Raw genomic sequence first — 15,978 nt, 5'->3', positions numbered from 1 at the left:
GGAAATCACAAGCCGAACAAGTGTTGTTTTTTTGCATAATCATTTTAGAATATCTTTACATTATTGTGTGGAACTAATTGGGAGTACTCTTTAATATGTAAAGAAACACAAACATCTAACTACACATTATTTCAATATAAATGTATAGCTTATTGAGGAACACTTTATTATTAACTGCTATACTGGATAATTTACCAGCAAAATTAACAGTAACTCCAGTCTTCAAGTCTTCAGTAGAAAAGAAACTAGTGTTTTATTTTTGCCTCCCCTGTGCGTGACTTTGTCAGCAGAGCAGCACCATTCACCACGCCGGTGCTGTGCGTACTAAATATTTACTTATTAAACACAGCCTTTTGTGATTCACAGAGCTGTCGCACGTCTTCAAGTGGCTTTGAATAAAGTGTGCGAGTCATATGAACTGCTTTAATGGTGTTTTTATTGTTCTTTTATGTAAGTTTTAGAGCTTGACAGTAACGAACATGACTAACACAGTATTGGATTTGGATCGGGCTCATCGGAGCCGATACCATTCCAGGTATTTTTTGCAATATCCCAAAATTTGCACTTCTGCGACTGACATCTGACTGGCCTCTTTATATTAAAGAGAATCAGAATGCATTACCTTGAAAAATCCTGAGACTAATCATGATTAACTGTTTTAATTAAGTTGTAAATTCTGTTTTACAGGTTTAACAAAGCAAAACCAACACCAAATACCTTCTGGAACCTGCTTAAGTGCTCCAGATCAGATGGAGTTTATTAAAGAGGAGTTGAAAGAGGAGAGAGAAGACATCAGTATTTCAGAACCATTCAGACTGAAGAATGAAGATACTGAGGAACAAAGAGGTTGGTGTCCATTCTTGACTTTTCTTTAATGACTACTGAGGAACATTAAGGTAACAAACTTTCAGGTAGTTCACCAGATATGGTGGTTGTTATAAAATGATTGGAGCTGTAAAACATTAAACTATATACATTTAGAAAAAATAACAACTCTAATGACGTTTGCAGTGAACGATGAGCTTCTCACAATGAAAAACTGAAATGCCATTGACCTGCTGATCCAAACTTTTTCTTCTGCAAATACAATACATTACAAATGTTATCCACAGAGGCTGTGTAACCAAATATTTCATTAGGGTTCTCCTATATTTAAATTACCGATTTAATGAAGCAGGGCCAGTGTTTAAGAATGAATGAATGAATGTAAAAAAAAAAAAAGAGAGAGATGACATTAAAGATGACATGAGCATATAATTAGGGCTACAACTAACAATTATTTTGATAATCAATTTATCTTTAATTATTTTGGAGTCCCGTGGCTCCAAAATAGTTTTATAAAAAATTATTCGGACGTTGGTCGGACGTGTGAACGACAAGCTCTGCGCACTTTGCTAGCTTTTAATTATTTGTTTAGCAGAAACCGGTGAGATTCGATATGCCCTGCTACATAACTGTTTTAAGAAGTCAACATGTCAAAGAATTCAAAATCCTTGGGGTAATAGCAAAATACAATATAGCTAATACATTCATATATAATATTAATACTAAATAGCACTAGCCTATAAATTACATTACTTTAAATTGCAACTGCTTGCCTACTATACATACTGTATCATTTACATTAATAATAATTATTGTAATAGGCTAATAATACATTTTAATATTAATATTATTACTGCTGCTAATAATTTTTTTTTTTTTAAATATTAGCCTTCTACTACAACTATTGGTCATACTAGGCCTACTAATTAAAGAATGCATTTACGATGGCATCTCTGACAACAAATCCAGCCTGTTGGAAATCTTGTTGCAGAAGATTTGCTTCATGAGCCTCTTCTGCTTCATGACCCTCTTCTTCGAGGTCATCTTCCTCTTCGAAGGCAGAATACATTTTGGACATGTTAAAAAGAACAACGCAGGCGACAATAATTTTGCAAGCCCTTGGAGGCTTAACACGCAGTTCGCTGTGGAGACAGTGAAATTTCCGTTTAAGCTGTCCGATCGTCCTCTCAACTATAGACCTTGTGTGTGTCAACGCATTGTTGTATCTTTCCTACTGGAGCAAAGAATAACCATAATTATCAACAAGTCACAATACATTTTTATACATTTTAATACACAAAAAAGATCAATAAGTTAGACAACATATATGTTTTTACGTTAAAATATTTTTCAACTTCAACTTTTTTAAAGTTAGTAAAGATTACTTTTTTTTTCAAGTCAGTTTAATATCAAGTTGAAATGATTTGTACATCTAAGTTGTCTGTAACATTATTAAATACATGCCTGTGTAGTGTTAAGGCAATTCATGAAGGGCGTCATGAGCCATGGTCGGCAGGGGTAACCACTGTTCCCTAGCAGAAGACCACCGCATTCATTCCAGCTTCAAAATCTCTCCCGATCTTGCTCTCTGCCAAAATCCTAGAGTCATGTGTACTCCCTGGCCACGATGCAACAACATTTCTTATTCTGCACAGATGGTCACACACTAACTGCACATTAACAGAATGGTAATTTTTTCTGTTCACATACTGATCTTCGTGCGTGCGGGGCGCCTGAATTGTGACGTGTGCCGTCAATTACAACACTTATTCGAGGAAACCCCGCTTTCCGAAAAAAAGAGGTTTGAATGACATCCAGTTCAACACGAGATGGAAATGTCACAGTTTGGCTTAAATGACGGCAAAGGGCCCCTGAATAACTCTACTGATGGACGACTTATGAACGTGGAAAACATTTCCCACTACAGACTGGAAACTCCCAGTTGCAAAGAACCGAAGTACTATAAGAAACTGAAGCACAGAGGGTAGTGAGTGGGTCATGGTCAAGGTCGCCTTCCAGTTTGTCAGCAATTTCATAAATTCCGCGGCGATCAAATAGATATTCTCGAAGCAGTTTTTCATCGCTAAGATGGTCCAAAGGGTTCTCCCTATCCCTAAAAATTCTTCTTGGCACATAATGATCTTCAGCTGGTTCCATAAATTCAGCCATGTCGTCTTATTTTTGTCTGCGTTACTCTTAAGGTAAAGTTTTCCTAACCTTAAACTGTACTTAGGAAAATGACAGTTAAGGGGCTTTATGCAACACTTAACGGTTTTTAAGGGATTACTTAAGTAAAAGATAGACACCTAAGGGTAATTCTAAGGGTGTATGATGTTTCAGTAAAAAAAAACTTAAGTAACACTTAAGGGTTTTTTTCTGCAACACCCTTAGGTTTAAGGGAAACATAAGGGCGAACTTAAGGGCAAATTACACTTAAGGTGCTTTATGCAACCGGGCACTGGTGATATTAAAAGACACTTTCGTGCTCAAGCTGATACCCCAGATAGGCCTGCAGACCAGGGACTCGGTTTGGATGGTGCGGTGGGTGAAATTAATCGGCAACTGTTGAGCATGTCTGTAATACTGGCGAAAGTTGTGGTGGACTTGGAGGATCTTGCGGTAATACGTTGATCGATTACTTCCATGGAGGCAAAATTCTCTGAGTGGGTTTATGAGAATGTCGGATGTTGAGAAACGGATCGATTATCTGAAGTCACTGTAGAGGGAATTGGCTGCTATCCCGCTAGCGACCAAAGTAGATTTGGAACACGTTTGGGGAAAAACTGGAGGATTTGGAGGACAAAACAGCATCCAGATTGTTGGAATTCCTGAGCATGAGGAAGACAGAGATATGGTGAAATTCCTAGACAAGCTCTTCCCGAGTCTGCTCGACATAATAGGCCATAAGCTGGAAATCGAGCGAGCTCACAGGGTCCCGGCTCACAGATCCGCAGAGGGATACAGGCCCTGATCAATTATGGCCCAATTTCTGAGATCATCCGATAAAGATCTCGTGTTACACAAGGCGATGTGTAAAGGAAAGCTTTCTTGGAAGAATCACAGCATTTTCTGGTTCCCAGACTTTGCGAATTCGACAAGAGAGAAAAATTATTGATTCAAGGAATGTAATCAACAGAAGATCGCTTTTGCACTGATGTTTCCGGCAAAATTGCGAATAGATACTAAGGATGGCTGCAAAATATTTACATGTCCACAACAAGTCTTTCATAGAGACAATGGGGTGAGTATGTAGTTTGCTGTTTCTCATGTGGCCCCCAAGTGAGCTTAGACCATCCAAGGAAGCTGGGTACCTTTCTTGTTTCTTTTCGTGCTTGTTCCGCCTAGTGGCTGAAGTTCCTTCTGGACAGTTGTGGATGAATTTGCTCATTCTTTGTGATTATGCCTCCTATTGGCTGGAGTTTGTTTTGTGGAGTATTTTTTGCAGGACATTGGAAGGATTAGATCATCTGTTGCACTCATGAATAGCTGGCTCACTGAACGTTCGTTTGACTGCCTGAGGAAAAGTTTTTTTTTTTATGTAATTTTATAAATTTTTTGCACTGGTTCCACTAGCAGCTGGAGTTTGTTTTGTGGAGGAACACACCTTTGTAACAGTTTTGTGAATGAATCTACACGTTATTTGTGTTTATTCTGTTTTGTAATTCTGTCTCACAAAATTTGCATATAAACTTGTGGTGAGTTTAGATGTGTCACCACATATGGAAAAAAGGAAATTATATAGTTGGTGCTTTGACCCTTACCAGCCGGAGCGTTCAAATTTGGGACCAATTATTCCCATGGTTCCTGTCTCAATATTTTTGCCGTCCAATCACCGATATTATTTCTTAAAACTGCCAGATACTCATGACAATATAAGCTAAAAGCACATATGATTGGTTAAAGGGTTAATGAGCGTGAATAATAAATGTATCGTCATCCTCCATTTGCCTTGGCGGAGCCAGAGAGGATACCCCATGTGATTACCTCCAGCGTTGGACTTACTGCTTCAAATTGAAAACTGAGGCGATCTTTCGAGGTAAGACAAGTTATTTAACATGTGTTGTCAATATTGTCTATTGAAAGTCAAAACGTTTTAGTTATGAAGCATTTAATTGTAGGAGTAACACTAGTTATTTCTGGAAAAAATTACATGACCGCCGGTGTTCTCTATGTTCATCGGACAGGCAACTAGCCTCTATGCTAAATAAACATTAGCTAGCAATACTATATACATTTTTAACTAAATATCAATAACTTTTTTGCCAATTTTGTCACTTGTGAAAAATCTGCCTAAAGTAATGTGAGGCAGATTTATTTTTTTACTTTTTTAATGCCGTTCAGACCTGCTTGGAAACTGGCTTGCTAGTTAGATAAGTTATCTAGCTTGTTGATTTTCCCATGTAAAAAAATAATGGTTGATATCTTTCTATAATTTAGCAGATAGACTTACCCATCCATCACATATACATGATTTTAGATTTTGTTTTGCTTCTTGTTCACAAGGAAAGTGTGAGAGGGCTGTCTGCAGTTGGACATTCTGGTTAGACTATTCAGTGTACAGATTTTTGAAGAACACAATGCTTGCTACCAATTGTGTACTTTTTTCTGTTGTAGAGATGGATAGAGACTATGGCTCCCTGCTCAGCACCCTCAAGAGGAGGCTGCAAATGAGCTTAGGATCATAGCAGATAAGGATGTGGCATGAGGGTATGAGCACACAGGAGGAAGATCTGCTGGACCAGGAACTACTGCAGGAAGATCCAGACCACGAGGTGATGGAGGATGAGATGGAACCTAACCCCCATCCAAGACCATATCAACTGGGTATATAAGAATATGTATGTATTATTTGTTTCTATTTCTCATATGACTGATACTCACAGTAACACAACACTGTTACTCTTATTATTTGGGGAATGGCTACCCATTCTCACACAGGTCCCAAGTCAGCTAAAAAGCATAAATGGTTCCCTGACTCTGTTTCTTATCCCTCGTACTCTGACATCGATTCAGAGGCACCAAAACCTCTCCCATTTAAGCCTAGCATCTATTCGATATTGACTTAGGTAGCATGCGCCAGGCTGTGTGGTCAACCTCCAATATGATATTGCGAGAAATTGACTTTTTCATGCTGTTTTTAACTCAGGCGGTAGTTGCTGAGATATGCAGCTTTGCAAACCATTAGGGGTGGGAGCTCATCTTAAACTGTCCGTCATATTCCGGCTACCAAGGAGCTTGGATGGATGTGACCCCCCAGTTTTCAATTCTCCCTGATTCCCATTGTCATTGGGGAACCAAGTCACTTCAGGGCTCGTGGGCGAGGGGATTTATGTCGCATGACCTCTTCAAGGTTCTTTTAGCAGCTCTACATGTTGTAGAACCTACCACAGATGATAATCAGGATTGCCTTTGGAAGATGCGTTATCTTATGGACCACCTCAAAAAAAATGCAGCTCTTTCAGCCTAACCAAAATCTCACAATAGATGAATGTATGGTCAAGTCTAAAGCTCAGTCAGGATGGGCAAGCCTACTCGGTGGGGTTTTAAATGATGGGTAATTGCAACATCAGACTCTGGGTATACTCTCGACTTTAATGTTTACACACGTAGTCATGATTGGTGTGTCACTGACTTGGCCACAAAAGTAGTTTCAAAGAATCGTTACTGCAGCCATTCAAAACTAGAGCCACAATTTTTGGTTTTACAACTTTTCCACATCCCCAGCTCTTATGGTTAAGTTGTTAGAATTGGGAACTAATGCCAGTGGGACATGCAGGGTTTATTGTAAACCGTTTCCTGCAGAATTTATAGACATCAAAAGATGGGAACGCTAGACAGCTCATTGGGATATGAGGTGGTGTAGGATTGAGTATACTTGTAATTTAGTGGAAGGACAAGCATGCAGTGACATGCCTCTCCAATTTCCACTATGCGAATGGTGCAACCAAAATGACTAGGTTTGTAAAAAATGATGCCGACTGGACAAACGAAGTACCCCTCCAGCCCATTGTCATCAGCAATTATAACAAAAACATGAGTGGTGTTGATAGGTTAGACCAAATTATAAAATCTTATGACATCCTACAAAAAACCCGTTGGCTTTTTTTTTTCACTTTATAGACATTGCCTTCATAGACATTGCCGTTGTCAATAGTTTTATATAAGGAATGGCAACACATTCATGTGGCTCCAGGGTATGAGCGTAGACCAGTGAACTTAACCCAGAAAGATTTCAGAGAAAATCTGTCTCGTCAGCTGGGAGGTATCAATATTTACACAAGTTTCCTTTTGCATACACTAAAGCCTGTAGTCCCTCCTTTGCATCACTCCATGCAGCCCATGTCCCTAAATTTGAAGAGTCCTCTAAGAGATGTTGGCTATGCTTTTGGAAAAGAAGGACTGAAAATAAAACTAAAGTAGCTTGTTACACGCCAGAATGTAATGGCAAAAGACTTTGATTGGTTCACGATAGGAACTGTTTTCAGTCTTGACACTCAGATGAGTGTGACCAGTTTCATGATGAGGCCTAGGTTGGGCTATGTTTACTGGCATCCTCCACTCTTTTCTCCCTCTCTTCTCTCCACATGTATTGCAGTTGTTGAGTATTTATGAATTTATATATATTCTGTTCCTGCACTCTTTATTAAAGATATATTTACTGTGGAAAGTTTGAAAGTTTGATTTTGTATGTTTGCTGTGTAATTCGTGTGTAATTCTAATGTTAAAATTAAATAAAGTGTGTGTTTTATTGAACACATAAAATGTATATTTTAGTGTTTGTGTCCTTCAATTTCAGATGCAATCTCAATTTATTATTACAGGTGCTCAAAAGGAGTATTTGAGGAGTGGTTATGTAAAATGTAAACAATAGATTATATTTCTAATCTGTCTGCTATTCTACTATGCCCACAAATTTATGTATATTTCATACACTCTAAGTTTCCCTCTAGCTTGTAATTAAAATGTTTGAAATTGCAGTTGTCTGATTAAGTATGGTGGCTTTTATAAAAAATTGCTGTGTGAAATCCTATTGATAAAGGATGATTAGCCTTAAATAATCATTATTTTATTCCCTTCAATATGGTATATACAGTTCAGGTGTGTGTTATATGAATATAATATGAATTTAGATTTGAATATCATATTCTGGCACAGAGTCGAATTTTTTGAATTTTGGGCTCAGGTTAATGTATCCCTTTTGCAAAATCCTGATTTCCTGATGTTAAAGGCTGAAATGAATGTTTAAATTGAGACCAACTTGTCCTCCTGGACAAGCATGGCTTGGGAGGCACTTGAGTTGGTTCTTAGGGGTCAGATCATACAGTATGCCTAATTCATCCAAAAATCCAAAGCCCAAGAACTTGTGGAGTTGGAATGGAATATTAAAAGTGCCAAAGCAGAGCTGAAGCGCCGATTATCGTCTGATGGCCTCAGAATTAACCCGATTGAAATAATAGATATATTAATCTGTTAAAAACAAAATGTTATGTCTGAAACCCTTTGAAAACCGACGCAGTTGGACCTTCGAGACATCAGTGTAACATCCATGTAAGCTGCACGATTGATTACATTGAAACTGAAATCGAGGCATGATGTTGCACAAGTTTAATCAAAGTGATTGCGCTCCCTTTCTCCATTGCGATCGGTATGATTGTCATGAATGTGTGCACTCACGTGCTCCGTGAAGTTCAACAGAGACTCGTGCCAGTAATACGCACCAGATTTTTAATTCGTGACATGCATACATTATAAAACATAGAAACTTACAGTAAGATGTAAGTGATGCGCTGGAGAGAAACAAATCTTTAAGTGCATCAAACAGCACAAGCACTTTGTCAATGTACCTGATGCAGCATCAGCTCCACATTAAACTGTGTGGTTATTATGATCTTCTTTGAGGTGTTTATAAAGTGCTCTCATGTGCTGGGCAACTTGGGTCATGTTTTTTCGGCTTTAACTTGTTTGTTCTTTTTCAAATAAGTTCTCATGCAACACATTTTTCACTGAGCTGTTATGTGACATCACTAACACCGCACATATGCAACTAATCAGTAATTAAATTCGTTGTTTATGATTTCCATTATCGATAAATATCGATTTTATTGATTCGTTGTTGCGGCCCTACATACAATTGCAGGAAAAAATATGCGAACCCTTGGATTTCTGGAAAATGAAATTTGATTTGATCTTCAATCAAGTCACAACAATGAACGTTGTATTTAAAAACATAAACAATGTTATGTTTTCATATCTTTATTGAACTCGCTGTGTAAATTTACATTGTGCAGGCTGAAAAAAGTATGTGGACTTTTGGGGATTTTGTACCATTCCTCTTTACAAAGCAGTTTTAGTTCAGTATATTCTTGGGATATCTGGTGTGAATCACTAAGAGATTTCCACATGACTGTGGAATCAGCGTTATCTTGAAGACATTGAGATCAATGGAGTGACGCGCTATCTTTAGCATTTAAGCATTTTAATGATATTCTAAAAGTTCAAACAATTTCAACATTGACTCTGTTACTGCTGACCTTTCCAAGCATCAGCCAATGATTAATAGATGATTCAAAGTTACAACTAAGTTAAACTCATTGACTATGTTTATATGGACATGGAAAGCTGCTTAAGGCTCGAAATCGGTGTATAGATTTAGTTGCACGTATTAAATCAAGGCTCTGATGCTAGCATACAGAACAGTCACTGGGTCTGCTCCAGCATACCTAAAATAATTTATGTAGATCTACACTCCCGCCATTACCACGTTTGTGGAATGCCCTTCCCAACTCCATCTATGAAGCTGACTCACTCTCTGTCTTCAAAAAACGGCTAAAAACACATCTTTTCCAAGAGCCCTTAACCAGTCACTAAAATAAATTTACAATTCTTGTGGCACTTAAATCTGTTTTGAATGCTATTCTGATGCTAGTGAAACTTTGCAGTATGGCACTTTTCATACAAATGCCTCCTTAAGACGTTTCGCATATGTTTTCCTCTTTTGTAAGTCGCTTTGGATAAAAGCGTCTGCCAAATGAATAAATGTAAATGTAGTTGTGTTCGCAGCTTTCTCTTTACTCCTGCATACATGTTGCTCGTTCAGTAAGCAGCTTTCTTCTCAGTAACCCAATTGTCCCACAACTTTGTGTAAATAACAAACATGGGAACTGAGGAAGACTTTGAGGCTATTTTATTCTCCATTGCTTCGCTTTATTTACAGATACTCCAGAGTTGTTGCTATGTTTGTTTTCTTCATTTTCTATTGCAACCTTTATCTGATTTGTGCTGCAATAGTGGTGTTTCCCTCTTATGTAAAACTCCAGGATTCCCCCATTTTACTAGCACATGCACCTGAACATGAGGGACAATCAATATTTAAAATTTTTGTGTATAAATGGGTATAGTTTATAGTATATGTGATTTTTCCACTCTACTCCCAGAAGTGTTGAATTCATTTTGCTTTGTTGACATGTTGTTAGGCCATCTTATGGTGTTTGTTATCCGGTCTGTTTACGTACATGCTTGGTCCCAAAGTCCTCAAAAACCAGTTAGAAGCGGCGGCGCGTATGCATTTACATGACCACAATAAACGTTGTTCTCCAAGAAACATGGGTGTGTTAAAACGCTTTCTTAAACAAGCGTAAGGAAGTCAATGTTCTTGTTTACAATGTTTCAGAAAGCCACTTTCTGCTCAAACCCTGGAATAAGCTGTTATATTAAGTGTTTGTAAACGTGGTTGTGACCGGGCGGAGGGCAGGGCCGGGTCGTGATTATACACACCCAGTGCCTTATCAGGCTAATTAAGCCTCCGAGAGGGATAAAGGCCGACTGCGTTTTTGATGACATTCGTATGTGGTTTTGTGATCCGACCACAAAAGTTTTAGACCCCGTTTAAACCTGTAATTAGCACTGACCACATGTTATTGTATCACCATAAATGCATCTTAAAGCTAGGTGTAAATGGGGTCAAAGATCATTATTAATGATCTTTAATCTTTAATCTTTGAATTAATCTTTGATTTCTGTTTGTGCTATTTGTTTGTAGTTCACATTTATTTACTTTTTTCCACAGTTATTCCTCTTGTATTAACTCATGACTGTTTGTTCATTTTAGAGCTGATGAAAGTGAAAAAGGAAAGTGAGGAACTGAATGAAGAGGAGAAACATCAGTCTCAGAAACCTGATGATTTCATAACTGGAGAAAAATATTTTAGTAGCCCCAAGACTGAAAAGAAACGCTCACAAATAAGAACTAAAAAAAGAAAAGGCAAAAAATCTTACACATGCCCTCAGTGTGGAAACAGTGTTGCGCTCAAAGTAGATCTTAAGCGTCACATAAGAATTCACACTGGAGAAAAGCCTTACACATGTCATCAATGTGGGAAGAGTTTCATAGAGGCATGTAGTCTCAAAAATCATCTGTCCTTGCACTCTGAAGAAAAGTCATATAGCTGTGATCAGTGCGATGAAACGTTTTCTTCAGCGTCACTCTTAAGAACAAACCAGAAAATTCATCCAATTGAGAAGCTTTACGTGTGTTCACTTTGTGAAAAGAGTTTTTCACTGCTGCACAATATAAAAGAGCACCAGAGAAAACACACCGGTGTGAGAGATCATGTGTGCTCTGAGTGTGGGAAAGCTTTTTACAGTGTTTATAACCTGGAGCGTCATGAAAGAATTCACACTGGAGAAAAACCTTACAAGTGTTTACATTGTGGAAAGGGTTTCACTAATTCAGGAGACCTGAAAACACATGAAAGAGTGCATACTGGAGAGAAGCCGTACCACTGCACTTCATGTGGGAAGAGTTTCAGCCAATCATGCTCTCTACAGACTCATAGAAAAAAGCATCAATGTGGGAAGAGTTTCAGACATGCACATAGTTTCAAAACTCATCTGTCCTTTCACTCTGAAGAAAAGTCATATAGCTGTGATCAGTGCGGCGAAAACTTTTCTTCAGCATCAGTTTTAAGAAAACACCGGAAAATTCATCCAATTGAGAAGCCGTTCATGTGTTCACTTTGTGGAAATCATTTTACACAGCTGCACAATTTAAAACAGCACCAGAAAAAGCACACCGGTGTAAGAGATCATGTGTGCTCTGAGTGTGGGAAAGCTTTTTACAGAGTTTATGACTTGAAACGTCACAAAAGAATTCACACTGGAGAAAAATCTTACAAGTGCTCACATTGTGGAAAGGGTTTCGCTAATTCAGGAGACCTGAATACACATAAACGAGTTCATACTGGAGAGAAGCCGTTCCACTGCACTTCATGTGGGAAGAGTTTCACCCAATCAGGCTCTCTACAGACTCATAGAAAAAAGAATTGTCCAGGAATGTCACAGTGAACAAAGTTCACCTCTGTTTGCTATGTAAATGGGATTAAATAAAAAACAAGTTCAATTTCTCTAAAAGTAATAACTACAGTTAAGTGGGTGAATTGCTGTTGCATTATGCTGATTGTCGTTCTGAAGGCAGATTTATACTTCTGCGTCAAACCTACGGCTTAGCCTGATATGCACCCCTTCAAATATTTGACTACAATTCACATAAACGCAGAACACAACAAATATGATAGGCCCACTTTATTACCAGAGACAGTCCCCCAGCATGACAAAAAAAGACAGCATAAGCTGGTTAAGTTTAATGAAGTTACAAGCAAAAACGCAACAAAAAGACAACTTGTAAAACCAAATATGGGTGACACAGTATTTGTTGTATTCTACTCAAGAACTTTCCAATCTGTATGATTTTTTGACTGTATGTTTGACAGTTGTGTAAAGTAAATAATAATTTATGAAAACAGAACACTTCTAATTTGCCTATGTGCAAAGTGCCGCTTCTAAGCATTAAAAATGTTTTTGTTTTGATCAAGCGAGTAGTTCTTAATTTATTTTGTGTTTTTTTTTTTCAGTACTGACTGTCAAATGTATGCAAAAATATGTATTATGATTAAAGCAACTCAAGGCCAAGCCTACAGTAAATTCCTGATTTGTTTTCTTTCTGAATGGCAGAAAACGTGTAATCCATAACATGTACCAACATGTTACCGTATTTTGATGAACTCGTTATTAATGCTACAAAAATTTTATAAATAAATTGGAATTGCACTCTTGTTCTGAAATGTATAATTTTTTCAGTCATGAAGGCATTGTGTCTCAATACACTAGTACTTTTGCTGTGTTTACGCAGAACGATGTAGACACACCAAAGCAGATTTACCACTGTCTCTTCAGCCTATTGATGAGCTGATTTACTAACATTTACTAGCAATTGTTGTATTCAAAGTGTAAGCAAAGTGTTTTTAGTCATGTGCATTTATTCTGGTTAATTTTATATAAAAATGTTGGTTTATTCTGAAATATAACACAGAACGAAGCAAAATATACATGCACAGAGTCAACCATTATCCCCGTTAATTCCTTATACCCCTCACAGTTCCCAAACCCACCCCAACCCCAAAAAACATTCCCGTGGTCCAAGCCTGAGCATACATGTATAAACGCAAAGATAATTTTTTTTAAAGCTTTCTCTCCACAGTGTTCCAGAAAAGTCATGTATTTGTCCCATTTCTTACCATATGTGTCTAATCTGCCAAGCTGTTTATATGACATCTTTTTGAATGCTACCACCCTGCCCAGTTCGGTGAACCATTCTTGAAATGAGGGAGCACCAAATGACCTCCATCCTCTAAGAATTATCTATCTGCCAATCATTACACTAGTTTGGACCCAGCATTTTGTATTTTTGTCACCTACTTTAATAACCGCTCATCACCAATATACATAGCCTAGGGCAGAATTAAATTTGAGTATCTAAAACTGATAAAATTCTGGACTCTTAACCAGAATTCTTGAATCTTGGCATAGAACCACCGACTATGGGCTATGTCTCCATCCCTCTCTTCCAAGTGTCTAAGATTTAAAGCATAGTAATAATTTTTCTAAACCTCCTCTCTCAATTGGTCTAGATAAATTACTGAAATCTAACTGAGGTAATTTACCATTTCAAATAAAAACTTGAAATAAGAAAGAGAAACTTCTGGAAGGAGTGACTGCAGTAAATAGTTGAACTTGGGTATACAATTCATTTTTATAACACTAACCTTCCAGTTATAGACAAATGTAGTGAACTAAATAAATCTCTCAAATTTGCCTGAAATAAAATGCCTAAATACCTTATGACTTGCTTGGGCCATTGAAAGGCACCATGTTGGAAAGCTGTGGTAGGGCAACATGCTGTCAGAGCAAGAGCTTCCGATTTAGACCAGTTCACCCTATATCCTGAAAATTTGGAGAAAGAATTAATAACTCTGTGGATGCTAGGCATAGATCTTCTAGGGTCGGAGACAAATAATAATATGTCATCTGAGTAGCGTAAAAGCTTATGGACCACACCTCCTACTACAATACCAGGAAAATCATACTTTTTTCTTATTGCGGCTACTATTGGTTCCAGGGCAAGACAGAACAGCAAAGTGGAGAGAGGACAGCCTTGCTCCCCTACCAAGACTAAAATAATCCATTAGTTTGCACTGCCACTGACAAATGTTTACAGAGTAACTTAATCCACCAAATAAGTGTTCCCAAACCTGTGAATTTCCAAAATCTTAAAAAGATCATACCATTCTACCATATCAAACACCTTTTCGGTGTCAAGTGAGAAGTCATCAATCTGGGTCTGATCATTCGCCACTGACCGCATAATATTTATGAAATGTCTAATATTATCAGAAGAATTATGATCACTAATAAACATCACTTGATTTATATGCAGGGTTGGGAGGGTTACTTTTGAAATGTATTCCACTACGTATTCTGTTAGATTACTCAAGGTCAGTATACTTTGGATTACTTCTTCAGCACTGGTAGATTTTTTTCAATTGTTTTGACAATAAAAATTTATTTTTGCCCTAATATCAAAAGTCTTACTAGAAAAAATAAATTATGGTCCAAGGTTAATTTTCTTGATAAAAAAATATGATTGTGCCTGGTAACATGGCTAGAAATAGCATTTTAGCTTGTTGTGACGCTGACAATTTACACGAGGTTTATTTCTATTCCTTCTGCTCCAAACTTACTTCAAACGTACTTCTCTGTCTGCTCATATGAATGTAGCACATCATAAGAAAGTGTTTCACCGCTGTTCAAAAGCACTTTGGATCGCATTATTTATGTATAAATGTTTTCCATCTGAAAGGACTATATATTACATTAAACGAATGACAATAAAAGACAAAGTAATCTCTTCAGAAATCAAAATACTTTTTGAATGTAACTATTCTAATTACCAATTATTTAAATTGTAACTAATACAGTTACTTATATTTTGTATTTTAAATACGTAATCCCTTTACGTGTATTCCTTTACTCCCCGATCCTGTTTATATGTATAAGAGATGTAATTACTCCACTTAATCAATTAGCCAGAATTTTAGACAATATATTTACATCTAACTGGATCAGGGAAATTGGATGATAATTTTTACATTCATTTGGGTCTTTATCTTTTTTAGGAATGAGACTGATCAGGGCTTGCATAATGGTTGGCAGTAGGTCACCTTTATTTTATGACTCTGTGTAAACTTCTAACATAAATGGAGCCAGTTCTGTGACATAAGATAATCACGATAATCGCGCATGGTTTTAATGATAATTAAATGTGACATGGTAATACGTACCGTCTGGGAATTTTATTGTGGTTTACCGTGATACCGTTAACCATTTCATCCTTACTCCCAAGCAGAGATGCTGTCAGCTTTCTGAAAATCAGCTTTCACAGTGGAAAAATAGCATCCAAGCGGGGGTATTTCTCCATATTTTGCGGAATAAATCTATATAGATTCACTATAGAAACCGCAATGTCCTCCGCCATTTTAAACAGCACGCATTGTGTAATTATTCACATTAAGCTGTTTCTCTCAGCTGTGATGAGCTGTAATGTTTAAGTTGTTCACTTAAAGCCGTTTAAAGCTATTTCCTAGCTTTAGTAGTGTAGTAGTAATACAATTAAGCGATCACAAAGAACTGCAGTATGTAAACTCTGGCTGACTGATTCACTTCATGTCACCTAATTGGCTAATATTACACACAAAAATGAGCTTTCCCTATCTTTCACTCACTCGATGTTGTGTCGATGTAGTGACACTAGGGGTCACT

At 37.4% G+C, this 15,978-nt stretch overlaps 1 protein-coding gene across 3 annotated transcripts in view; it reads left to right on the top strand.

Annotated features, from left to right (window-relative positions):
- The window catches only part of LOC127644884 (zinc finger protein 883-like), a 155,902-nt gene extending 142,987 nt beyond the window's left edge, over window positions 1-12,915 (top strand). For 2 of the 3 annotated variants that reach the window (XM_052128310.1, XM_052128309.1), the window contains 2 exons: window positions 688-846; window positions 10,934-12,915. In XM_052128310.1, the coding sequence (XP_051984270.1) occupies window positions 688-846; window positions 10,934-12,168 (1,394 nt within the window). In that variant the 3' untranslated portion in view covers window positions 12,169-12,915. The remainder of the gene's footprint in view (window positions 1-687; window positions 847-10,933) is intronic. The other variant, XM_052128307.1, reaches the window with a different exon arrangement.
- Window positions 12,916-15,978: the final 3,063 nt, after the last annotated feature.

This window comes from Xyrauchen texanus, chromosome 6, assembly GCF_025860055.1.
Source record: "Xyrauchen texanus isolate HMW12.3.18 chromosome 6, RBS_HiC_50CHRs, whole genome shotgun sequence".
NCBI classification, from domain to species: domain Eukaryota; kingdom Metazoa; phylum Chordata; class Actinopteri; order Cypriniformes; family Catostomidae; genus Xyrauchen; species Xyrauchen texanus.
This window is presented reverse-complemented; position numbering and strand designations above follow the sequence as displayed.